This window comes from Tupaia chinensis, unplaced genomic scaffold (assembly GCF_000334495.1).
Source record: "Tupaia chinensis unplaced genomic scaffold, TupChi_1.0 Scaffold000270_2, whole genome shotgun sequence".
Lineage (NCBI taxonomy): Eukaryota > Metazoa > Chordata > Mammalia > Scandentia > Tupaiidae > Tupaia > Tupaia belangeri.
This window is the reverse complement of record NW_006159751.1, coordinates 735111-762888: the sequence shown is the minus strand read 5'-3', so window position 1 is coordinate 762888 and position 27778 is coordinate 735111. Positions and strand designations below refer to the sequence as shown.

The 27778-nt window shown below is 39.7% G+C and overlaps 1 protein-coding gene across 1 annotated transcript in view; it reads right to left on the bottom strand.

Annotated features, from left to right (window-relative positions):
* Positions 1–2450: 2450 nt before the first annotated feature.
* The window catches only part of CD53 (CD53 molecule), a 28299-nt gene continuing 2971 nt past the window's right edge, over positions 2451–27778 (bottom strand). Inside the window, exons 2-8 of the mRNA XM_006149565.3 lie at positions 12892–12971; positions 11830–12018; positions 10050–10124; positions 8650–8745; positions 6457–6537; positions 5263–5346; positions 2451–4403 (exon numbers count right to left, since the gene is read on the bottom strand). Of these exons, the coding sequence (XP_006149627.1) occupies positions 4332–4403; positions 5263–5346; positions 6457–6537; positions 8650–8745; positions 10050–10124; positions 11830–12018; positions 12892–12954 (660 nt within the window). The 5' untranslated portion in view covers positions 12955–12971 and the 3' untranslated portion in view covers positions 2451–4331. The remainder of the gene's footprint in view (positions 4404–5262; positions 5347–6456; positions 6538–8649; positions 8746–10049; positions 10125–11829; positions 12019–12891; positions 12972–27778) is intronic.

Here is a 27778-nt window from a genome sequence, read left to right as displayed (position 1 = left end):
CAAAACATAAGCATTTTAACTAACACCTCTCATTTCCTCTTGCCCCTACTCCTGGCAGCCAACATTTACTCTGTTTCTATGAGTCTGAATATTTTTTTTTAGAGGTTTTTGTTATAGGGCGAGCATGCTCGCCAGACAGACAGAGAGAGACAGAGAGATAGAAAGTGAGAAATCACCCCCAGGGGGGATGGCCATGCCTCAATCCCTTCTCCTCCATTCTCCTCTTGGGATCTTGGGCACGCACGTACACACGCTCGGCGTGAGTTTTAAGTCACTGGATCTGGGACGTGAACCATGGTCAACTACATGGGAGTCCAGTGACATAGCCATTACACTAACTGCTGGTCCCAAGTCTGAATATTTAAACATACCCATATAAGTGGTTCCCTAATTTGGCAAATTACCTCAAATTCCTCTTGCCTATTTGGTTCCTACCATTACTTGGTTTCTGACCTGAGTATTCCTTACTTTCTTTCCAGCTTAATGGTTCTCTCTCTCTCTCTCTTTTTCTTTTTAAGACTTTTTTAAAAAAATTTAATTTTATTTTTCTTTCTGTAGGGTGCATGCACTCACGGGAGAGACAGAGAGAAACAGAAAGCAAGAAATCACCACTCAGAAGGATGTTCATGCCATAGTACCCTCTCCTCCAATCTCCTCTCAGGATTTTAGGCACATGCGTGCACACACACACACACACACACACACACACATATACACACACAGTTGCCCATTTGGGAGTCCAGCAATGTAAATCCCACGCCATCTACTGGTTCGTCTTGAAGATTTTATGTAGCATTTTAGTTGTTTACCTTGGGAAGTTTAGTCTAATAACATTGTTTTCTGTCTTATCAGGAATAAAAATATATTTCTTTTGAGTCAATTTGGATAGTTTCTATCACTGTAGAAAATTATCTGTAGCACCTACATTTTTTTTTTTTTGGAGAGGTTTTACGCTATAGGGCGCGTGCGCTCGCCAGACAGACAGAGAGAGACATAGAGACAGAAAGTGAGAAATCACCCCCCAGGGGGGATGGTCACGCCGCAATCCCTTCTCCTCCATTCTCCTCTCGGGATCTTGGGCACGCACGCACACATGCCCGGCGTGAGTTTTAAGCCACCGGGTCCGGGACACGAACAGCGGTCGACTATGTGGGAGTCCAGCGACATAGCCATTATGCTAACTGCTGGTTCCCTGTAGCACCTACATTTTTATCCTAAATGATCAGCCTTAATTTGTTTATCATATTGTCTCATGGACTTTGAAATCTTTATTGTGTTTGTAGATATGGCCTAATTTTTATATTGTTAGAGTACACATGTGCTTGCCAGAGAGAAATAAGAGACAAGGAGGGAGAAAGCAACCCCAATGGGGTGAAGTCATGCTGCAATCCCTTCTCTTCCTTTTCTCCATCCTGGGATTTAGGCAATTATGCACATGCACCTGGCATTTTTTTCAAGTCACTGGGCCAGGATTCAAACCATGGTCAGTTATATGGGATCCTTTTTCCTTAACCACTGTGCTGCAGGGCCAACACTGGCCTTATTCTATTTATTTTTTTAAGAGGGATTTTTGCTATAGTTGTGTGCTCTTATCAGAGAGACAGAGACAGAAAGTGAGAAATCATCCCAGGGGGGATGACCATGCTGAAATCTCTTCTCCTCCAGTCTTCTCTCAGGATTTCAGGCATGCATGTACACACACTGGCATGAGTTTCAAGTCACCAGGTCAGTGACTTGAACCTTGCAGCCTACCATGTGGGAATCCAGCGACACAACCACTATGCCATTTGCTGATTCCAAATTTTTACTTACAATTAATTTGTATCTTATCTTTTTTCTCTCTAACTTGATCAGAATGATAATTAATAAAGAGAGCTAAATTGGCAATTACAATGTGATAAAATCTATTAGATATAATATCTATGAATGTGATAAAATTTTTGAAGTTTCTATGAGTGAGTTATAGAGGTACTTTCAAGAGAAATTTTGTCAAAATTTAAATGGAAAGATGCAAGTAAAGCTTAGCATGGTCCCTTATACTTGGAAAGACTTAATAAATATTAAGCTTTATAGAAACAGGGAAACTTTCCTTAGAAGAGGGAGAGAGTAGGAATTATCCAGGCAAAGGGGATCAGTGCCTGAGTAGGAAAACCCAATTATTACAGACAAAGCCTAGCACAACTCAATAAACATTAATATAATGAAAACATAGAATGCAAGAGTAAGAATGGCAAGAGTCAAGGCTGGAGAAGCAAGAGTCATACTATTTAGGGTCTGGAAGACATAATACATAAATCTAGAATTTATTTTAAGAGCTACATAGTCATTGTAGAATTTCAAGCATACAAATGTCCTGATTGTTTTAGAAATATTATTCTGGCTACTATATGGCTAATAGTTTAGATAATTTAGAGCAGATTGTGGACTATCGAAAGAATACAAACAAGAAGTGACATGAGACTGGATGAATGTTATATTTGGTGGTTGACTCTTTAGAACTTCATGACTGGTTGTTGAGCATAAAGGATAGGCTAACACTAAGGACAAAGGCCAGATTTTGGCTAGAAAAATTGGGAGAATGATGTTAGCATTCACTGATATGGGGAACAAAGAAGAGAATCCGGTTTGAAAGATACAATGTTATATTTCAATTTGTACATGTTGAATGTAAGATATTAGTCTGGAAATTCATAATGTATTTTCCTGGTTTTCTGTGCAAAAATGTGTCATGACTTTCCTGACTATCCAATACTTTAAAGGAAGGCAATAGCACCTATGCAAAGCTTTAAGAACAGAAACTAATTATCTCCATCCCTTTCTCTCTGACTTCTCTACATTTTATTCTATGTTAGTTATGTTCTAATTTTCTACTTTTCAAGCTAGGGTTATCATGTAGACAATCAAATTTAGTTTATAGACAATTCAATTTAACTTCTTTTCATAATCCAACAAGCATGATGTGGTTGGCAACCTCTTAGATGGTCTCCAATGAACTCCACACCCTAGAATTCAAAGTTTTATTTAATATCTTCCCCTTTAGAATGGGTTGAATCTTTCAACTCACTCCTGAAGAATAATATATGGCAGATCTGATGTAAAGGCACATCTACATTAATTTATAAAAGGACTATGGTTTCTGTTTTGGGTGCTGTATTTTATGGTCTTGCTCTCTTGGGTGTCTTGCTATTGGAAAAATCAGTCGCAATATTATAAGGCAGCCCTAAAGAAAAGCACAGGTGGCAAACAACTGAGGTTTGAAAACAGCCAAGTGAGAGAAATTGAAAGTGAATTCACCACCAACTGAGCCTTGAGGTGACTAGTGTCCTGCTTGACATCTTACTTGTAGTTATGTGAGAAACCATATATCAGAATCAGCCAGTTAAGCTGCTTCCAGATTCCTATCCACAAAAACTGTGACCTAATAAATGTTTGTTGTTTTCTGCCATTATTTGTTATGCAGCAGTAGATAACTAATATACTGATTTTCTGGTAGGGCAGTCAGGGTGAATCATGGAAGTGGTGTTTGAGATTTAAGAATAAGAATGTTATGATTGAGACCATAACTATTTATTCATTAAAGAATTATAACAGTATATAAAAAACCTTATTAAAGAGAGAAATAACACTAGAACTCTTCTGATGATTATCAGTCAACTCACAAATACACTGGCACAGCTGAATTCCTCTATGGCTGCATAAATCAAAGGCTAAGAGATTGGTTGAAGTTAGGAGATGAACTACTAGATAGTTATTTTCTGGAAAGATTTAGATTAAATTAAAAAGACCCTTTAATCAAAATGAAACCTTATCCTTTGGAGAAAGAGTATTTTATCATTCTTGTAGCCATGATGAGCCCTACAGAGGAAACAGAGGATTGTAACAATGATCTGGGGAATCTGGCTGTGCAACGCCCTCTAGCTTGTCTCTTGCTTGACTTCAGAGGGCAGAATGGGCAAGACTGAGAAACTAGCAACTGATCTGAGAATGTAAAGATGCAAACATTTGTATCCTGGACCTGCTTTTTGATATTGAGCCACATGTGCCACAGACTTTCTTGGTCTCTCACGTCTAAAAACATTCAGGCTGTTTCACAACCCTGAGAGACATGGCTCCTGCCATCAGTGGGTGAAAGGTTGTCTTGCTGCCTGAAGTGGGAAGTATCTGACCAACACCCTCTTCTCTTGTTGTATAAGACAGGGACCCAAACAGGAAAGAGATGGGATGAGGACAAAGATTCCAGTCCAGCAAGTGATCATTTAAGACTTCACGCTATAAATGGTTTGGGATATCCAGAGATTAAACAAGTTTATCTGGCACAGGACAGTTGCTGGTCACAGCCCTAGAGCTTGGCTGGTTTTATCAATCTGGCAGTTCAGGGTCAGTGCAAAGGACATCCCCAGCACCTGAGAAAAGAGTTGAAAAAAAAAATGTGAGGTCTTCATAAGAGGAGACATTTCCCCTACAACTCCTAAAATTGGCCCTAGAGTAAAAATATCATCTTATGACACTCAGAATTTCCCTCCCACCATCACTTTCAGGAGTTCTATTCTGTAGTTTAAAAATAATGAGGGAAAAGAAGGCATGATAGTAGAATGGACAGTGTTGGGACATCCTCTGTCTTCAGAAGTCCTGATGCTAGCACAGTCAAGTTCTGTTTACTCAACACTGAACTAAATACCTATGCCCTATGTTTCATTGGTTTCCAAGCAGAGAAAAAAGCATTTTTCTTTTAATTTTTTAATTTCCCCCTGGAGCTTCTTGATTAAATCTTAGCTAATGTGTGATGTGCCCAACACTTGGGTAAAAGAATGTTAGAAACATTACATAATTAAAAATAATGTAAAAGTACCTTCAATTCGCTCTTTACTTGTAAAACTAAGCACAGAAACAAAGAACTCAAATTATAATTTTCATCATCTATCCCTTAGCAGACAAGGTCAATTTTGAAGCAAAATGTTTCATCAATCACAGTCCTTTCCAGATCAGCTGAGTCAGGGGCAAAAGTGGGGTTCTGCTTGGTGGCTTATAATTTAGTATGATTCGCCTACACCTCAGGGATAATTTGACCGGGTAGATATACTCATACCATATTTTCTGTGTCTTGAATCAAATTGGTAATATAATTTGCTACTTGACTAGGGGAATTCGTAGTAATAAAAACAAGCTAACATGTATTGCACACATACTATGTAATTGGTACTATTTTAAAATCCTAACAAAATTTATGTAATCCTCACAACACTCTTGTGGTTAAGCTCCTACCTGGATCACACATACACAGATGGTGATGATCCCAATATACAGGAAATTGGAATGAAACCACATCTCTGCCTTCTCATAGCAACCCTAGAAGAGATAACAAGTACAAAAATTACACTGCTCTATAATTCAACTTTATCAGGATTATTTGGGGAGACAGTTTATGTTTTACCTTATATTATGCAAAGAGACTTAGGTCAGAAAGTTTATTTGCATAATAACATTTTCTTTGCATAATAATATTTTCTTTGCATGGGTGAAGAAACAGTATACAGTAGAGAATATAAACTAGACACTTTTCCTGTGTTATCATTATGTTGGCACCTAATGTGGAGATCTTAAATCCTTAGCCACAAATTAAATTTGCTCCCAAATGGAGCAGAAGTCCTTGTGTTTTTTTGAACACTCAGAGCTGACCTAATATCAACAAATGGGAATGTAGGTTATGCAGTTCTAGGATTGGTTTGCAATTCTAGGATTGGTTTGCATTTTAGTTTCTGCTTCAACAACCAGTAAATCTATAGTAGGCCAACCAAGCTCCAAGGCAGTTGTTTATTGGTAGTTATCCTAGTCTTTATCCACAGGCCCGAAAAAATTCTGGAGATTTACGAATCACCTCAAAAGTGGAATAACATTGGTGAGGATAGGACCTTAGGGATTTCTGTATTATAGCTGGAAGATAATTTTGGTTTCTTTCCTGAGCCAGTTCTGGAGGTTCAAATTAAGTGGGAAAGTGCTTCAGCATTTCTACCAAATCTCTGTCTCCCAACTCCTTGCTTCTTCACTTATGACTCATTTCATTAAGTGGCTACGTTCTGCCATCTTCAAAGAAGTAGAGCAGAGAAACTGGTACAAGGAGAAGCTTTTCTACCTCAGCCCTATAAATTTCACTTTCTACCACAAGAAGACCTACTTGCTCTTAAGAAAATACCTAGACACTCTTCTGCCATTTTCATATAAACTGCTCTAATATTTTAGTGCAACAATTTTCTTTTCAGTGTGTCTAGTCTAAATGAGCTCATTTCTATGTTTTTATCATTTTTCTTGTACTCAGAGTTGTCACGCTGGTCTCTCCTTTCTTCAGGGTTCACTTTTTTCTGGGTGGGAGATCTAGGTACTCTGTGACTTGAGAAATGTACCAAGTAACAAAAGTTTAAATAAAGAGGCCAATAACAGGAAAGTTGCTCAAAAAATTACCTGAACTTGTGGATCTGAGGGGCACGATTCTGGTGGGCTTCCATTCCAATCCCTCGTACCATTTACACCACAACATTGCAACTACAAACCAAATCCCCCCCAAAATAAGATAGTTAGAAAAGAAAGAAAAGAAAACTGGGCTTTGGAGGGAAAGGTAGGGCCTTTAAATCTGAATCTATAGGAGAAAGTCCAGAATTGACATAACTACTATGGACTTCTTGAAACAAAATGCTTTCATGTATTTTACACAATTTTTTTCACATAAGACACCTATAAAGAAGGCATGTGTAATTTTTTCCTATTTGCAAATCAAGAAGTAGGCACTCAGATGACTTTATAATGGAAGGACAAGACTGACTGCACCTGGATCCACCATCTAGTTTTTAGATCATAGAAAGCAGGACAATCAGACATTATGTGCCTGCTTACATGATGCAACCGGAAATGCCAGTATAATAGTCTTACTACAAAAGGAAACTGCCTCAAGTCTCTAGATTCATGAGGTTTATGGGAGGCAAAGACCCTCTGACACCAAAATACCTTGAGGAAACAATTAGATCCAGAAAGTGGGAAATACTATAGGACAAGAAACCTAATTTCATTCCATAAATCAGTAACATGAACAGAGAGATACTGTTATACATTAAAATAGACTCAGATGTGTCATCCAAATATAACAAGGGGATCTCGTATAGATCTTGGTTTGAAATTAATTGAAAACAATTTTTTAGATAATTAGGGAAATTTGATTATAAACTGTTGGTGATATTTAAAAATTATTGTAACAGTTTAGTGTTATGACAAAAAAATTTTTAGGCCCCGCCTGATGGTGGTTGGTAGCAAGCTGAACTGCAATAGAAGTCACATGGTCCACTATAGGTTCGCCTCTCCAGGTTCATTTGGAAACATGCCAGGCACATAAACATGTACCAAAGATCCTGAAGTGTTGGAGTGCTGGGTAAAGGGGATCACAATGTAAAGAGACCCTGTAAGGGTACATCTCTCTTTCTCTCTCTTTTTTCTGAGAATATATGTGCTCTCTATCATGATTAAAATAAGCTTCAAAGCACGGTTTTTATTTTTATATTTAATGGGTGATAAAATGTAATGTCTAGTATTTGCTTTAAAATAGTCTAACCAAAACAAAGTATAGGGGATTAGATGAGATGACATGGGCAAACTGTTAAGTGTTGAAGCTGGGTGACATGTACCCCGAGATTCACTTTTCTATTATTCCCTTTATTTTTGTATATGTCCAAAAATCATATACTAAAACTATTTCTAAACTGAATTGGAAAAAAAAAACCAAAACAATCAAACCAGAAAAAAAAAAAAAAAGAAGAAGAACTGGGGATCTACAGAGGTTAGATGATTTTCCCCAGGCTACTCATTATGGTGTGTAGTCTCTAATCCTGTGCTGTTGTTTTTCAACTCCACAGTCAACTCTCACGTGGTTATAGTGACATACTTTGAGACATAGATTTTGTCAGTACAGGGCTCCCTGACTCTTCTTTATCTTCCAACACACAAAGGCACGAATGCAGCATTAATGTATGTTTTCATGGGAGCCAGCAGGTGGCATGGAGGTGAAGGTGATTGATTTCACATGACTGACTACTTGGTTCAAGTCCCTGACTGGTAGCTTAGAAAACACAGCTGGTGTGGGCATATGTGTCCAAAATCCCCAACAGAGAATGGAGGAGAAGAGATTACACCATGGCCATCCCCCATGGGCAGTGCTTTCTCACTTTCTCTGTCTCTATATAATTCTCTCTGTCAAGCAATGTGCCCTACAACAAATTAAAAAAACAAATTTATGTTTTTAGGTGGGAACAGGAATGATGGAATCTTGTGGGGCAAGGTAATTAACTTAATTGGGCAGGTTAGATATTCAACAGAGATTTCTTAAATTATAAAATTGCCCTTTTGAGTAAAATTTTGGAAAATACTTAAACCAACATAGTATGATGTGTTTGGATCTGAATTGGTAAAGGATGAAAAAGAATGCAGAGAACTTTGTATCTATCAGATTGATTCCTGTGCTCCCCTGTTCATGATAGCCAAGGAATTATTTAAGACCTCAGGTCTGTGAACCGCAGATTCTGAAACTTTCAAGAAATGAACTAGCCTTTAGGGACTGAGGCTGAAAAATGAAGTCTGGCCTGATCTGAGGAAGATTTCATCTGTACTCACAAACGACTGGATGGAGTCCCACGCCGCCTTGGTGCTGTTGTCTGAGTGGTAATGGTGGATGCTGTCAGTCAGGCCATCAGCTACATACTTACTCAGCTGGGCAGAACACATTCCAGCAAAAGGGACATTATAAAAAGTAGGTGAGTTCGAGAAATAAGGAATTTCTAGTACAGGTTAGTAGTTACCCTTGATCCTCCCTTCCAAAGGGTCTTCTCAGAACTAAGAAAGTGGAGCCAGCAGATGGCGTAATGGTTACATCATTGTACTTCCATGTAGTCGACCATGGCTGGAGTCCGAAATCCAGCAGCTTGGAACTCACACCAGGCATATGTGCATGTGTGCCCAAAATCCCAAGAGGAGAATGGAGGAGAAGGGATTGTGGCATAGCCATCGCCCCTGAGGAGTGATTTCTCACTTTCTGTCTCTGTCGCTTCAGCAAGTACACACATCCTATAGCAAAAATCTTTCTAAAAAAAAAAAACTGAAGGAAGGGAATTTATAGATGAGATATTCTGGAAAGAAGTGGTAAGTGTTAGTTGGCATTGAAGGAAGAAGTATGTAGTAGATTATTGTCTCTCCAGAATTTTAGTTTTACAATGGAGGAAGACAGGCAATGAAAGCAAGTACTATCCTTAGTCACTGAGACAGATGTTCTCAACTGCCAAATATACAGTGAAGCAAGTTTCACTGTTCTTTCCAGTCATCCTCCAAAGCACCACTCAAATGCAATTTCCTTCATGAAACTTTGTCCTCAATTCCAATTCATCTCCCTTTGCCTCATTCTCCCACTTTATTTCTATTACACGACTTATTTTTTCCCAACTTCTCCTCCACTTCATTCTCCCCACTCTTTTTTTTATTTTTTATTTTTTATTATCATCATAATCTTCTTTAATATTACATTGGATTACATATAACTTTACAGTGTATTACATTGCTTTTTCAAAAGGGAATGCCATGCATGTCAGTCAATACAGAGACATTAATCTCCCCACTTCAACATTCAATATCTTTTCTATGTTTTCCCCAGTCAGTATTATTATTATTCTAATTATTTTTTTTAAAACAGTCAATCGCTATTTCTCATTTTGCTTGTAAAAATTCTTTGCCATTGTGAAGTTCTTCTCAGACCAATCCAGTTGAGAATACTATACATGTCATCATCAACAGTTAATAGGCCATATCTGTTTCTCACTAACGTCCTGCCTCTCTATTATTCACTTGCTATCTTTCTCTATCCTCTTCTCTTCACCTCCCCCATTCCACACTGTCCTATTCTCATTAAGTACCTTCACTGTTTTTATGTCCTCCAATTTTTTGCTCTCTACAATAGAGTGCAGATAGTCGAAATTTTCCCCAATCTTTACAATATTATACAAGTTGTGTTTTTCCTCACTTACCTTGTTTTCATACAGGAACAGCAGGATGGCCAAGGTCACCTCAGCAAAGAGGATAATCAGCAGCAGGACAAAGAACTAGGACAAAGCAGAGATGTACTAACAGCACTGATCCCAGGTCTCCACCCACTCCCACTCTGCTCTAGGAGCAATAAGGTAGATCTCTGCATAGGCACAGGATATTCCTGTTCCTGGCTCCTTCAGCCTTTGTAAGCCTTCTCTAGTATTGTGAGGAATATGTATTCTTTTTCTGCAACTGGACTCTGGTGGGCAGATTAACTATCTTCAGACTTTGTTCTCTCCTATCCACATTTCCTATTGCCTAGAAGAGCAAGTTGTGCGCATAATACATATTCAATGTCACTTGAAAATATATGATGTAATTTTGGTGTCAGCCTATTGAAATAGCTGAGCAAAAGGCTAGCTAACTAAAACATGTATCTTAGAGTTTGGAGCCTTATCTTTTCTACAAGATCAGGGCTAACTCAGAGTGGAGGACTGAGGGTGGTAGAGGTTAAAAGAAGCCCTGTACAGATGGAAGAAAGAGAGGCTCTCATCATGATTCTAACTCATATTTGCCTCCACTTTTTGAGATTTACTCCCTTTATGCTAATCACATACAACAGAAAATATATTTTACTTATTCCTTCTCTTTTATCTTTTTTACTCCAACTCTAATTTTTATTGCTTAAAACCTTTACTTCATGTCTATTTTCTCCCATCTTTTGCCATTAGTCTGAGAACTATCTGAGGACAAGATTTTTTTTTCTTTCTCTTGGCTCCAGTTGAAGAACTGACCCATAATTCAAGGAAGAATCAAGATAGTTGGGAACCCACACCTATGGTTAGAGTGGCAGTGTTACAACAAACTCTGTTCTGGGCATACAGAGACATGCATGCCTAGTGCTTATAGGTAAAACCTAGAACTGAAGTTACACCTGAAGATAGTTACCTGGCAGGGAACAGTGGGAAAGCTCTAGCATCTCCCATATTCAACCTCAGCGGCTGAGCCCAGGCCCTTGCCTAAGCCGGGTCATTCATGGGGTCTACATGGGGTATCATGTAGATTCAAATAAGGAAGAAAGGTGCCAGGCTTAGAAAAACCTAGTAATTATCTTCCCATAAGTAAGTAATTCTGAGTAGGATCATGAAAATATTTACTTTTGAAAGGAGGATTTAGACATATGGATGATTCTTTTTTTTTTTTTTTTTTTTTTGAGAGGTTTTTGCTATAGGGCGCATGTGCTCGCCAGAAAGACAGAGAGAGACATAGAGACAGGAAGCAAGAAATCACCCCCCAGGGAGGATGACCACACCACAATCCCTTCTCCTCCTTACTCCTCTCAGGATCTTGGGCATGCACGTACCCATGCCCGGCGTGAGATTTAAGCCACCGGGTCCGGGACGCGAACCGCAGTCGACTACATGGGAGTCCAGCGACATAGCCATTACGCTAACAGCTGGTCCCAGACATATGGATGATTCTTTCAACTAGATATAAAAAAAATCAAAAGGCTATGAAGAGAATTATAATGACAAGGGTCATTATTGACGGTGTAAAATGAATGCCAACAAGGATAGCAATGCCTTCTCCCATCTATTCCCAGAGTCCAAGTCAGAAACAAAATCCTATTGGTCTGGACAGGCTTGGTTGGTCTGAAGTGCCAATCCCATGTTTCTGTGATTTCCCTGTACCCATAGATATCTACCAAGAAACATTCTGTCTGGGACTTCAGGCACTCTCTCCCCTTCCTGGGGCACTATGTCCGTTGTAAGAACTTACCGACATAAGCAGGCACTTGTTCTCCTTGATGGAGCCCATGCAGCCCAGGAAGGCAACCACCATGATAATGGAGCCCGCAATGACAAGCACATTGCCCAGCGTGAGGAAAGGGAGGTTGTGGAAAAGCACTCCAAATTTGTTGCGAACTAGGAGGTAGATCCCAAAACTCAAAATGCAGCAGCCACAAAACTGAAAGGAAGAATTCACATTGTGAGACAAAATGTGGTTCTTGAGTATCTTCTCATGTTCTCACTCCCTTTTACCATCGGTTCAGTCAAGACTCTCATGAACAACCTCCTAACTTAGTTTCCCTATGATCCCATAGGAAAGGTAATCCTAGCTTTCTTGTGCAGAGTCTCATACCTCATCCTGACCATTTCCAGTCATCAAGGAAAGCTCACTTCTATGAGTCACACAGTATCTTCACCATATTTGGCCTAACTTCTTGCTTCACATACCCTATTCCTTGTCCCCTCAATTGTTCACATATGACCTTCATTTTGGAAACCACGACTGTATAGAGGAGATGTTCTGCTTGAGGAAGTTAATATTGCAGAAAACTAGAGAAGTCAAACTTATGAGAGTCGTCTTATAGACACACAAGGATTAACTCATTCTACTTTTGAAATTCAGCTGTTGAATTTGACACAGTGAAACTTCCCCAGAAAATGTGTCTTTCCTTTCAGCCAGCTATTCTTCAAAGGGGTTCAGGGAGAAAAGTACAAGAGAAAAAGAGGTACTCAATACCCAGAATGGAGAGTCTCAGATTTCTCACCTATAGATGTCAGCTGTGAGCAGTAGCAGTCTAAAGCTCCCAGAGAGAAATGGCACCTCGTTTAATAACTATACAGGTACTTTTTAATTTTACATTTATACTGTGGCAGGTTTGGAAAAGGCAAAAAAATTACTCTTGTTTTGTTCCTAGGCTGGGTATCCTGGACATAGGATGGGCCTCAGGCCTGCATGTCTTGAACTCCACACTAACTCTTCAGTAGAGCAGAGAGAAGGACAACTCAGCTGAGGGGAGGTGAATTTGGTCAGGTTTAGAGGAGACACACTTACCCAAAAGAGCAGGTTGAAGAAAAACAGGACATACTTTAACAGTTTCAAGCTACTCATGCCCATGCTGGGATATTCTTGCCCTGAAAGTAAAAAAAAGAAAAAAAGAGAGAGAGGAAGTAAGTGACCTCCCTCTGCATTGTGGCACCAGAGATCAGAGGGGAAAATTGTTCAAGACTGAAGGATTTTAAATATCACCTTGGTTTTACGTTATGGTTCTCATGAAAGTTTCCCCAAACTTCCTGCATTCTTTCTTTTTCTCTCTTTCTTTCTTTTCTTTTCTTTTTTTGCCATAGGGCACATGTGCTCACCAGAGAGAGATAGAGAAACAGTAAGATAACCAGAGAGAGATAGAGAGACAGTGAGATATCACCCTCTAGGGAGGATAGCCATGTCACAATCACTTCTCCTAGAATTTGGGGCATGCACACATATGTGCCTGGCATGATTTTCTTTTTCTTTCTTTCTTTTTTTGGAGAGGTTTTTGCTATAGGGCATGTGCACTCACCAGAGAGAGACAGAGAGACAGAAAGCAAGAAATCACACCCCAGGATGGATGGCCATGCCGCAATTCCTCCTCCCCCATTCTCCTCTCAGGATCTTGGGCACTTGGGCACTTACGCACATGTGCCTGGCATGAATTTAAGCCACCGGGTCTGGGACTTGAACCACAGTTGACTATATGGGAGTCCAGCAACATATCCATTATGCCAACTGCTAGTCCCAATGCCTGGCATGATTTTCAAGCCACCAGATCTGGGATTTGAACCACGGTTAGCCATGTAGAAGTCCAATCCCTTAACCATCATGCCACCTGCTGGCCCTTTCCTTGTTTTCTTAGTTTCTGAACTGAGTTACCAATGAGCTCATCTTGGACTTGAACTTTTGCTTCACTTCAGCAATCCAAGGATGCTTAACACTGAATTACGCATTTTAGAAAACAGTAGAGCCATTCTTGGAAGAGAGCGAGTCACAATGACACAGATCAGGCCACTGCTTTGGGTCCACATGCAACAGTAATGACTATACTTGGGCATTTAAGAAGGCAGGATGTGAAGTCAGGGACAGGCTGGTCAATTGGTGACACTGGTCTGATCAGGCATTTCCTTAATTGCCCTGAGATTCATACACATACTATATTAGATCTGTAAACCTCTCCACATGAAAGTGACACGAAGGGAGGAACATTCTTATGCCTCATTCATTCTTTAATTACAGAAACATTTATAATATTTTCCCAGGTAAATTGATGATGCAAAATAGGTACTATGGATTATGGTTGCTTATTACTATAGTACTTGAAATATTTTATCTTTTATTGTTTGATATAGCTTATGCAAAGGGCTCAAGATAAAAAGAGTATTATGGGATAGCTATCCTCTAGAAGATGGCAATTTTACAGCAGAGATAAAACCAACAAATGGGGAAGTGAGAAGAGATGGAAATGTGCACTTGATCTTTTTAAAAGCGAGGATGTAATCTTCTCGGTGGACATCAATGCTCAGGCTCTGGTCCTCAATTCAAATTCTAGAGATTCAGATACACAATTCTGAATTTTATTTTAGAGGTAATAATGTTCTATAGAGTGATTCATCTTTTAAAACTGTGCATGAGACTAATATATAAAAAAGAATGTTGATTTATTTTATTTTTCCCAACCAAAACTTTCCCTTTTCCAGTGCATTGGTTGCTTAGTATCATAAACTCTCAGAATGTGACATTTACCAGTCTGCTTTTCCAAATTCTTGTAAATCCCTACACCTTGAGCCCATTGTGTAGGCTTATAAAGCAATAAAATAGAAAATATTTCAAGTCCTACCTTAGTCCATTTTTTGTTGTTATAACTAAATACCACAGACTAGATAATTTATACAGAATAGAGGTTTATTTAGCTCATGGTTCGGGGCCTGAGAATTGCAAGGTAGACAGGCCAGCATGTGGGGAGGGCCTTCTTGCCTCCGCATAACATAACAGAGGGTATCATGTGGTGAGTCTAAGCAAGTATGCTAACTTGGGTCTCTCTTCCTCTTCTTATGAAGCCACTAATACCATCTTGGGGGCCCCACCCTCAGAATCTTATTTAATGCTAATTATTTCTCAGAGGCTTCACTTTGTAATACTGTTACAAGGAGGATGATATTTCATCCTACATTTGGGAGGATACAAACATTCAAACCATAGCAAGTTGCAGAGAATAACACCAAACACCATTGACACTGGAAGACCTTCAGCTGGGCTGATCAAAAATTATTTCATGAAGAAGGTGATATTTGAGTTGACATATTCAAACGATTGTAGTCCCTCTGAGCAACTAAACATTGACTACCGTAACTCATTACACCCTACAACTCTGCTATCACATTTGAGAATTTGAAATCTTGCTAGTCTGAATTTAGATGTGTTACATGTGTCAAATATACACTAGTACTGAAACAATATTATATTAAACATTTTTGTATTGGTTACATGTTGAAATGATAATATAATGGATATATTGAGATAAAGAAAATATAGTATTAAAATTAATTTCACCTTTTTCAGTCTAATTTTTTCATTTCAGTTTTTTTAATACAAAAAAATAAAATCATAATTTGGTATGTGTGGACTAGCAGGGACCAAATTACCCTCTCACTGCAATAGTCAGCAAATATATAGATTATAAAATCATGGCTTGCGAGGCACTGGACATAAGACTACAAAGGTCAGTGTTTCCAGAAAAATGAGAAATAATGTGAGCTCTATGATTATATCAGCAATCATAGAAGACTCCTTGGGTTGAGGAGACAGAGCTGATATTCTGAAAGAATAAGGCAACCAGGGTTCACAGGACAGGATAATAATACAGGAGAGAAATCTGCACAGAGAAAAAAATCTCAGAGATCTGCATATTGATTTTCAGAGAAAAATCTCAGAGATGCCCATATTGATTTTCTACCACTGTTGTAAAAAACTACCACAAACATAATGACTTAAAACAGCACAAATTTGGGACCAGTTGGCATAATGGCTATGTCACTGGACTCCCATGTAGTCGATCACAGTTTGAGTCCCAGACCTGGTAGCTTAACCTCACACCGGGTGCATGTGCGTGCGTGCCCAAGATCCTGAGAGGAGAATGGAGAAGAGGGGATTGTGGTGTGGCCATCACACTGGGGGTGATTTCTTGCTTTCTGTCTCTGTCTCTGTCTCTCTCTGTCTTTCTGGCAAGCACACACACCCTATAGCAAAAACCTCTCCAAAAACAAGACAAAACAAAGAAACAAACAAACAAACAAAAAAACAGGACAAATTTATTCCTTTAAGGCTCTGAGAGTGAGAAGTCTAAATTCAAGTTGTTGGCATGGCTGCATATCTTCTAAAGGGTTCAGGAACACAATCCATTTCCTTGCCTTCATAAGCTTCTATGCCCCTCATACCCCTCCAACCTCTTGATTTTATTATTATTATTTATTATTATTATTAAATCTGCTACTTTTTTCTTCTTTAAAATTTTTTTCTACAGGTCACATACATCTTCCAAAGAGAAAGGGAAAAACAAGGCACACCCCAGGTGGGGGGGGTGGGAGGAGGAGGGTGGGAAATAGTAATGCTACAGTCCCCTCTCCTCCATTCCCCTCTTGGAATTCTGGGCACAAATGCACTCACTCACAAACATCATGTTTTTAAAGTCTCTGGGTCTGGGACTTGAACTGCCTAGTTGGCCATGTGAGATCATCACTTTAATAACCACACCACCGCCTGGCCCCACATCTGCTATTTTTCAACTCTCATCTCCTGCTTCTTTCTCATAGGGAATGTGATTAGATTGCCTGAGGTTGTGAGAAAAGATAGGAGGTAAGTAAAGGGAACAGGGAAGGGTGGGTGAAAGAGAACACGAAGTCCATAAGGATTCTTTTGAGTGATGAATATGTCCATTGTATGACTGCAGTGGTAGATTTATGCGTATGTGTCAAATGACCCTCCTGATTTGTTCCTACCCATCTCTCCAAACAACACATAAGACAGGCAACACTCTGCCTTGTGCTTTAAAATTTAGCCAGCAGCATTGACTACTTATCTTAATGCCTCTTTCCTTATATGTGGTTCTTTGCTGAAATTTGCCCCTTTCTCTCTCTGACCTCTTAATCCAGGTTATTAGTTATCATCCTGGATGGCTCAGTTCAAGTCTTACTTTTCCATGGAGTTTTCTCTCATTGTGTCTAATTCTTCACACCCTGCCCTCACTCCCATCAAGGAGTACCTGAAATACCTATGTATCTTAGTCATTATGCTGACTATTGGGTTGTCAGAAAAGTCATGACACATTTTTGCAAAGAAAAACAGCAAAAACATGTCATGACTTTTCTAACCCAATGCTTTGCTTTGTAAGTGTCTCTTCACTCACTAGAATATAAACTCCTAAAGGTAAAACCTATTCTGTTTACTATTCTGTTTATCTATCTATCTATCTATCTATCTATCTATCTATCTATCTATACACACACACACACACCATTTAAGAAACATATATATATATATAAAATGGATAGATAAAATTGTATGTTTATTGGGTACAGCATGATGTTTTGAGATATAAATACATTGCAGAATGGTTAAATCTATTAATAGCTAATTAATAAATGTGTTACCTAACCAAGATATCTTTTTTTTATTTTTTTTTATTTTTTGATGAGAACAGTTAACATTCTTTAAATCCTTGAAGACTAGCATAGTACCTAATTATACTAAAATAATAACAGTATGATTATTGAATGAATAAATAACTTGACCGTAGCTCATTAACTCCAAATTATGTAATGTAGTGGAAAGGACATGAGACTGCAGCGTCAAGAGCCTTGGTCTTGAGTTTTATTCTGCTAATAAAATTATGTCTGAGCATAGGCAAATAAATAACTTACCCAACAATGAGAGAAAGGAATCAGGCCAGATGCTTTCTAAAGTCCATCAGTTCCAACGTCCTGGGGTCCTATGATAGCTTCTTCAGGCCTGTTTCACCTCATCGTCCACAGAGCATCATCTAGTGGGATGCCCACAAACCTTGGGATATTCCACTACTTTCCCTCATAGACAAGAATAAGAACCTTTCTTTCTTTCTTCCTCATTTTCTTCATACTTGAACTCTTACCAAATTAAGAGAGAAAGTCTGCCCATTTGGTTAAGATCGTCACTACTTTTATCACATATGATGATGGCCCAGTTTTCATATCAACCCAGAAAGAATGCTACTCTATTTCACTTTCCCTTTCTTCACTGTCACTGGCCATTTACTGAGTCCCCTACCAGAGAAACTAATGTCCCTTCCACAGTCAAAATCTCCACTCTCGGCCCTATGACTCATAGCTCTCTGCAGAAAGACCCTGACGTCAGTTTCCAGGAAACCTCATGACCAAACTGCAGGTAGCTATGGCTACCTCCCACAGCCCAACATAGGGCCCAGGGGAAAACTCACCCTTTAGTTCTCTCCAAGCAAAGAACCTGGGCTGGCAAACTGTCTGGTGAGTTTTTAATCCCATCCCTGTCTTTTCTTTGACGTGTACTGGCAGCACCATCTAATCTAATCTTGAATTTAATCAAATTTAGAAACATTGGACAGTATAAAGGTATGGAGAGCAACTGTGGCTACCAGAGACAGTGTGGGAGGTTAGTGGGAAATAGCGAGGGTAAGAGGGGAAACAAATCAAGGGGGAAAAGGAAGTAAAACATTTAAGAAACACAAAATGGAAAATTATCTGTTGAAGATAATATGTACGGCAATATCCTTGAGTGAGCCAGTATACAGTGTATTCTGGATGGGAAAATTCATTTTGTATGCTGTAATGATATACAGTGAATGAATGTAAAATAAATAAATAAATAAAAGAAGTGGTGAATGCTAAATACAAGCTTTAAGAACCTTTGTGAGTTCTTGGGACCAGCAGGTGGCCTAGTGTTTAAGGCACTGGACTCCCACATGGCCGACCGTGGTTCAGATCCTGTACCTAGGGACTTGAAAATCAATCTAGGGGGACCAGCAAGTGGCATAATGGCTACATTGCCTGACTCCCATGTAGTCAACCATGGTTTGAGTCCCAGACCCGGTTGCTTAAACTCACGCCAGGTGCGTGTGCGTGCATGCCCAAGATTCCAAGAGGCGAATGGAGGAGAAGGGATTGCAGCATAGCCATCCTCCCTTGGGGGTGATTTCTCACTTTCTGTCTCTGTCTCCCTCTGTCTTTCTGGCAAGTGCACATGCCCAGTGGCAAAAACCTCTAATAAAATAAAATAAAAAGAAAGAAAGAAAGAGAGAGAGAAAGAAGAAAGAAAGAAAAAGAAAATCAAACTAGGTTTTTGTTCATCATGCCCAAAGTCCCAGAAAGAGAATGGAGGAGAAGGGATTGCAGTATCCACCTGGCAGGAGGTGGGTGGTGGTGAGTTCTCACTTTCCCTCTTACTGTTTCTCTGTGGTGAACACATATACCCTATGGCCAAAAAAAGGAAAAACAAACAAACAAACAAACAAAAAACATTCTGTAAGTTCTTTACCTCCAGACCAGTTTGATCCCATTTTAGAGGTCAATCTGGAGCCATAGCAAAACAGCTTTGGTATTACACAGACCATTATGTTTATGAGAAATTAATTAATTATGAGAAATTTGCACCTCAAGCAAAACTGAAAACAAATGAACAAACAAAGCAATAGAGAGTTAGAAAAACCCATGGTCCAATCAAAGTAAATAGGATTAAGTGAAAATAAAATGTAAAGTTTCATACAGGTCTTTGTTTATTTGTTTGTTTGTTTGTTTTATGGGGCCAGATGGCGATACAGTGATGAAATGCTCAGCCAGGCAATCTCACATGGGAAGGTCTGGAGACCTCCCTGAATCTGCTGTGCATGTGTGAGAGACCATGATCCAGGGTGGCTGAAGACTGCAGGTGGATCATGGTATCAGGATCCTATGGCAGTGCTCTCTCCCTTTCTTTTTCTCTCCCACTCATGGAAGAAATATGTAAATACACTTTAAAAATTAATACGGTTTTTAAAAACAAATGAAATGCTTGTATATGCTAATGTACATTGTGGGTCTCTCCTGACAAAAGTATACTGATATAACCACACACCTATTTTTATATTGAAGGCTACTTATTAGCAGCTCAAGAACACAGTGCTTCATGAAATACAGTTTGAGAAACACTAGCTGTGTTGGGAACCAGCAGTTAGCATAATAGCTATGTCACTGGACTCCCATGTAGTCGACCGCGGTTCATGTCCTGGACCCGGTGGCTTAAAATTCATGCCGGGTACGTGTGCGTGCGTGCCCAAGATCCCGAGAGGAGAATGGAGGAGAAGGGATTGCGGCGTGACCATCCCCCCTGGGGGGTGATTTCTTGCTTTCTGTCTTTATGTCTCTCTCTGTCTGTCTGGCAAGGGCACGCGCCCTATAGCGAAAAACCTCTCCAAAAAAAAAAGAGAGAGAAACACTAGCTGTGGACTCAGACAAGTCTAGTTTTGAATTCTAGGAATGCTGCTTACCAGAAGTATGACCTTAAGCAAATAGTCCAACATGTCTACTTTACATGTTTCCTTATCTTCAAAATGGGGACATCAATACCTAGATGTAGATGGCTCTGAAGGTCAAATCAGATAATATTTCCTGAATGACCCTTCAGTGAATACTGAATAAAAGATCAAGTTTGGATCTTACCTATCAGCCCATTCTTAAAGATGATCCTTAGCTTTCTTTTCTCTTCTTTTTAAAGATTAACTTTTTATTTATTAGTAGTATTTTTTAATTTGATGAGAGAGAGAAAGAGAAGAAAAGTTAGCAAGTAGCCAGTTCTGGGACTTGAACTGTGGTCAGCCATGTGGGAGTCCAGCACCTTAACCACCATGCCACTTGCCAGCCTGACCCTTAGCTTTCTAATAGATTTTAGGAATAAAATACATCAGGGGCCAGAGGTCATTAATAATCTTTTATTTCATTTATTTCTCAGAAATACTTTTTTTTCCCCAAGAGTTTTTTTGCTTTAGGGTACATGAGCTCACTGGAAAGACAAAGAATGACAGAAAGTGAGAAATCATTGCCCAGGAAGAATGGCTATGGCACAATCCCTTCCATTCTCTTTTCAGGATTTTGGGCACACACAGATTTGTGCCTAGTGTGAGTTTCAAGCCACCAAGTCTGGGACTCAAACATCCATTGGCCATGTGGGAGTCCAGCATCTTAACTACTATGCCACCTGCTGGTCCCCAGAAATATCTTTTATTTTGGAGAGATTTTTGTTATAGTTTGCATGCACTCACCAGAAAGACAGAGAGACAGAGAGACAGAAAGCGTAAAATCAACCCCCAGGGGAATGGCCACGCCACAATCCCTTTTCCTCCATTCTCCTCTCAGGGATCTTGAGCACACATGCACATGTGCCTGGCATGAGTTTAAGCCACCGGATCCGGGACTTGAACCGCGGACAACTACATGGGAGTCCAGTGACGTAGCCATTACGCCATCTGCTGGTCCCAGACTTCAGGTAGTTTTTAAGAACAGAAATCAACATGGACACAAGCTCTTGCCCTGAGCCACCAATGAGAAGACCAGACACAGTCCCTTGACCTCAGACCTCCAAATCTGTTAACTACATAAACTTCTCTTCTTTGTAAATTACTCAATATGGTCTTCAGTAGTTAGTGATAGAAAAGTAAATCAAAACACCACCATTAACATTTTTGGCAAATACCTTTCTAGGCATTTTTCTATATACATCCCCCATATATAGATGTATTTGTCAATTTACATACAAGAGCATGGTATCTGACAAGGTAATTATGGTTTTCTATCCCTTCCTACATAGAGTCTATGGAGGTCTTTGGTTCCTCAGGTTAAAAAAAAAAAAAAGAGACCATGATTAATAAAAAATTTTCTAAAGAGGAGGGAAAATCTGTTTTCCATAAGGCTCTTTGGTCCAAATAAATTTAGATAAAGTATAGATAGTTCACCAAACCTCTCAAAATGCCAAGTTCCATATTTTTGTATGATATTTATAATCCTCATATCAAACCAATAACTTGGGTACAATTAGGCCTGTTTTGCAAACAGAAAAGCCGAAGCTCAGACAGCCTGTGTTACTGGCACAAGGTCTCCCAGCTAACTGCCAGAAGAGACATGGTGTGGGCCCAGGTATCTAGCCTCCAAAGTCCACATTGCTTCCACTTCCTGGCTCCAGTTTTGTGTCTCCCACTTGGTGACTCAGCTCATTTGCTGCATGTGGTGAGTACCCAGGCTCATGCCTCCACAGTTTGAAGTCCTATGAGCAGTGGCTGGGGAGGACAGTATCAATGTATATCTCTTTGAGGGAATTATAAGCAGGTGTAGGGATTGAGGTGAGAGTAAAATAAAGCAGAGCAAAAGTATCAGTTTTTATAGTTTCCTCTCATCTCTCCATTAACCTATCAAAAAATGCGATGGTCATATTTATTCCTCTCTGAAACTGTGATCTAGGAAAAATTTTTCTCTTCTATGCAACTCTTAGAAAAAAGGAGAAGATTATTGATTTGTAGGAGGAAAAAAAAAGGAAAAAGTAAAGAAGAGAGAGAAAGTAAGGAAAGACAAATCCAGATATTCTTGCAGGCATACTGTCACCCATTTAGGAGCTTGGCAAAATGCTACAAGGAGCCAAGTTTGGACAGGGGTCTTTGTTAAAAGCCATTTTGCTATATAGGGAACAGTTAACTAAAGTGGTTATCACTGTACAGAATGAAGTGACCATCCCCTTCTTATCCTAAAAATGTGTAAAACTTAACAGTAGAAGGTCCCTCTTTTAGTCCCTCAAACTGTGGAAGCATGAACCTGGATATTCATCACACTGCTTGTCCATGGCATATACGAACACGCTATGCCCTGCTTAAGCAAGACTGTGAAAGAAGGAAAGCTACTGCCATGGTATCCCTATCAAAAGTTTAAATAATGTGAATCTGGTCATCGGGAAACATCAAACAAACACAAATAGAAGAACATTCTAGATTATAACGGGTCTGTACTCTTCAATAATACATCAAGTCAGTAACCCAGGGCATGGTGGTTAAGGCAGCTGGATCCAATATAGCTGACCATGTGTTATGAGTCTGAGGCTAGTGACTTGAGAAACACACTAGGTACAAGTGCATGCATGCCCACAATTCCATAGGAAGGATGGAGAAGAAGGAATTGTGGCATGACCATTCGCCATGGAAGGTACTTTCCCACTTTTTTCCTCCCTCTCTCTCTCTCTCTCTCTCTCTCTCTCTGGCAAACACACACACCTACTGGCAAATTAAAAACAAACCAGTGATATTCTGATGCACAAAGACTCAGGGACTGTTCTAGACTAAAGAAGGCTAAAAATCCCAACAGATAAAGGCAATTCATGATTAGGGATTTCCTTTGGCTCTAGAGAATATTAAGGGGGAAATTGGTAGATTCTGAATCAAATTTATAGATTGGTATTAGTATTGTTTCAATGTTAATTTCCTGATTTTTTAAAAGATTTTTTATTAGCATTATTATTATAAATTTGTTATGGGGCACGTGCACTTACCAGAGAGAGGGAAGAGAGAGAGAGTGAGAAAGAAAAAGCCAGGTCTGGGACTCAAACTGTGGGTAGGGTGGCCATGTGGGAGTCCAGAACCTTAACTACCATGCTACCTACTGGCCCCAATTTCCTGATTTTGATCATTGTAAAATGGTTATATAAGAGAATGCTTTTGTTTGTAGAAATACATGCTCCAATATTTAGGAGAAAGAAGGGCAAGTCAGCAATTACTCTCAAATAAGAAAGTCAAAGAAAGGTAACAAAAATGTTATAAAATATTGATACTGATATTTGGATGAAGGGAGTTCAGAAATTTTTCAGACTGTTTTTTCAATTTTTCAATAAGTCTGAATTTTTGTTGAAATAAATAGTAAAAAAAAAATAGTTGAAAGTGAGTAAATGATCTAAGGGAGTCTGATCTCAAAATCATTAGAACTCAAATCCCTAATGTTATAAATACTGAAATTCTACAAAAGTTATTTTTAGAAGAATGAACCATGGGATATTTCTGTAATGCCTCTTTCTGTCCTGACATAAAGTAAATATTAACCTGTGAATTCACTTAAAAAAATTTTTTTTTGCCAGAAAGAATATGTACTAACTAGAGGGATGGGTGGAGGGTATGGAGAGTGGTCGAGGAAGTGAGAAAGCATCCCCCATGAGGAATAGTCACACCGCAATCTCGTCTCCTCCATTTCTTTCTCCTTTGGGGATTTTGGGCACATGTGTACACATCCCCAGTGTATTTTCAAACCACTGGGTACAGGATTCAAACTGCATAGTGATCCATGTGTGATCCAATCACCTTAACTACCACGCCACCAGCTGGGCTCCATGAGTTCAAATTTACTTAAACAAGTTTTAAAAGATGTGATACATCAAGATCTTTTATCTCTATTCCTCAGTTTCGTTCTTCAGAAACAGAAAATGTCAAACAAGGATCAGCAGGCGGCGTAGAGTTTAAGGTGCTGGATCTTACATGGCCAACTACACTGTTCAAGTCCCAGACCCTGAAGCTTGAAAATCACGCTGGGCGTGCATGTCAGTGTGCCCCAAAATCCCAAGAGGAGAACGGAGGAGAGAGGTTGTGGTGTGGCCATTCCCCTGGGGAGTGATTTCTCAGTTTCTCTTTCTCTCTCTGTCTTGCTATCTCTACTCTGCCCTATAGTAAAAACTAAAAGAAAAAAAGAAAGAAAAAAAAGTCAAAATTTTGGCAAATTAAATGTTTGATTTGCTAGTATATTGGTTTCAGATTGTTGAACTTATAATTAAGTTGCATTTTTATGTTTACTTATGTTAAAATATGCTGGAAATTTCTTTACAAAAACAAAGAACACAGTCTAATAGTGCTAAGATGAAGTTTAAGAAAATGAACCAGCAGGTGGTATAGTGGTTAAAGTGCTAAACTCCCACATGGTCAACCACGGTGCAAATCCTGGACCTGGGGCTTGAAACTCAGGCGGGGTGTGTGTGCACCCAAAATCCTAAGGAGAGAATGAAGGAGAAGGGATTGCAGCATGGCCATCCCCCACAGGGTCATTTCTCACTTTTTGTCTCTCTGGTGAGCACACATGCCCTATAGCAAAAATCTATTTTAAAAAGAAGATTAAGTTTAAGAAAAGGGAGTACATGAGACCAGCAGATGGCATAATGGTTACGTAGCTAGGCTCCCATGTAGTTGACCACGATTCAGGTCCCAGACCAGGCTGCTTAAAACTCACATGGAGCATGTGTGCATGGATGCCCAAAATCCCAAGAGGAGAATGGAGGAGAAGGGATTGTGATTTCTTGCTTTCTGTCTGTCTCTGTCTCTCCAGTAAGCATATGCTCCTTATAGCAAAAATCGAACTTAAAAAAAAGAAAGCAAAGGGAGTACGACATACTGTGGAGAAAAGAGCATTACATAGAGAAACAGGAGGCATTTTATTTATCTTTTTAAATAATAATTTTTAAATTTTATTTATGATTATTATTATTTTTAATTTGATTTAGGGCATATTGCTAACCAGAGAGAGAAAGAATTAAAAAAACAGTGAGAAAGCAAGCCAGAAGATCTGGGGCTTGAACCGTGGTTAACTATGTGGGAGTTCAGCGCCTTAACCTCCATGCTACCTGCTGACTCCTCAGGAGGCAATTTAAATAATTAGTGCAATGATTTTATGATTTTGGACAAGTCACTTTATCTGAAAAATAAGCAGATTGGAAAATTATAATAGCTTACAGTCATTGGGTTCTCACTATGAGTTAGAGAATTTATCTGAACCTAAGTCAACACGGTTTTCCCCTTAAGCACCAAAATTTTAACACTTATAGCATAGAACTCTCATTTTAAATGATTGTAGAGATGCATCCCTGTGGCATCTTTTGTTCTAAAAGAATCCCCATCCATAGCAGGGTAGGAGTCTACTGTGTGCTCATGAAATGGACAATGACTAGAGTAGACTTTCCTCTATATGCAATGCAGAGATCAGTGGTCTCCATTCTGTGTGCACACCCACTGACTTCAGAAATGTTTACCTTGTTCTTTCCCGAAACTTACTTCCAGACAGCCTTCCAAATGGGCCACCCAACTTCCAGCTGCAATCCCCTCTTCCTCTGCCCTATAGCCACCCTGGAGACCAGCTCTGCACAGCTACTTATGTTCCGGTGCTCTGCACCTGCAGTGGCTGCTGGATCCTGGGAGCTTCCTGAGGGCTGGTGTCCTTCTCTTTGGCCCAGGGTGACCTATATACAGTGGATGCTCTTTGTACAAGAAGTGTTATAAGCTGGCTAATCTAGGAACACAAACAAAACCACTGTAACTAAACCAACACGGTATTTCCTGGAACAAAAGCTGAGACAAACAGAATGACAGCAACTTCACAGAAAGTTCCACCCTTCCTTCTGATCTAGGGGAAATTTTAGGTCGAGAAGGAAGAAAACTGCCTCTTCCTATTCATTTCAAGCCACTTCGTATCAGTACTGCCATGTAGACATCCAGGGTAAAGCACAGCCCAGGGCTAAGCCCAGGATGTACGTGGTCAGTGATCTTGCCCTCACTCTCATGTGCCAAGTAAGAGAGAAGGCTTTCCGTTTTCTGTGGTCTTGCAAATGTGGCTTGTTATGCTACAGTCTCACTTGCCTACTCTCATTTCCAACGTGCCTTGGGGTTCATACTTCTTTAACTTTGTTTATATAAGGGGACTTTTGTTTTTAGAGGTTTTTGCTATAGGGCGCTTGCGCTCGCCAGACAGAGAGAGACATAGAGACAGAAAGCGAGAAATCACCCCCCAGGGGAGATAGTCACGCCACAATCCCTTCTCCTCCATTCTCCTCTCGGGATCTTGGGCACACACGCACAGGCGCCCGGCGTGAGTTCTAAGCCACCGGGTCCGGGACGCGAACCGTGGTTGACTACGTGGGAGTCCAGCGACATAGCCATTACGTTAACTGCTGGTTCCCGATATATAAGGGGACTTTTAACAAGTTTGTAGAAAAATGTAAGGTATGACTTTCTTTTGGTGCAAAAATTTTTGAAATTTATGTATAGTGGTTTTTTTTTTTTTTTGGCGGCGGGGGGGAGCCACCGGGTCCGGGACGCGAACCGTGGTTGACTACGTGGGAGTCCAGCGACATAGCCATTACGTTAACTGCTGGTTCCCGATATATAAGGGGACTTTTAACAAGTTTGTAGAAAAATGTAAGGTATGACTTTCTTTTGGTGCAAAAATTTTTGAAATTTATGTATAGTGGTTTTTTTTTTTTTTTGGCGGCGGGGGGGGGTTTTCACTATAGAGCGCGTGTGCTCACCAGAAAGACAGAGAGAGACAGAAAGTGAGAAATTACCCCCCAGAGGGATGGTCACACCACAATCCCTTCTCCTCTATTCTCCTCTTGGGATCTTGGGCATGCACATACACACATCCGGCATGAGTTTAAGCCACAGGGTCCGGGACGCGAACCGTGGTCGACTACGTGAGAGTCCAGTGACATAGCCATTACTCCATCTGCTAGTCCCTATGCATAGATATTTTTATGATGCACATTTTCCATGAACTTTTTGAAGACCCTTTATATAACATCTTCTGTCTGGAATGCCATTACTTTCGGTCTCTAGCAAATTCATATTTCTTTGAAAGTGAACCAAAGCAAGCACCTCCTTCCCTGGAGTCTTCTTTACTTCTACATTGTGTACACATTCTCTCTCCATTGTAGATAAAAGGACATGATATGGTGCTTGCAGGTTGCTGTACCTAGCTTCCATGCTAGAGCCTATGAATACTTTTAGATTGATAACTGCAATCATTTCCCTGTATCTCCAGCACTGAGCACAGTATCTGTCCACTGTTATGGTGTAGGGTGAGGATAG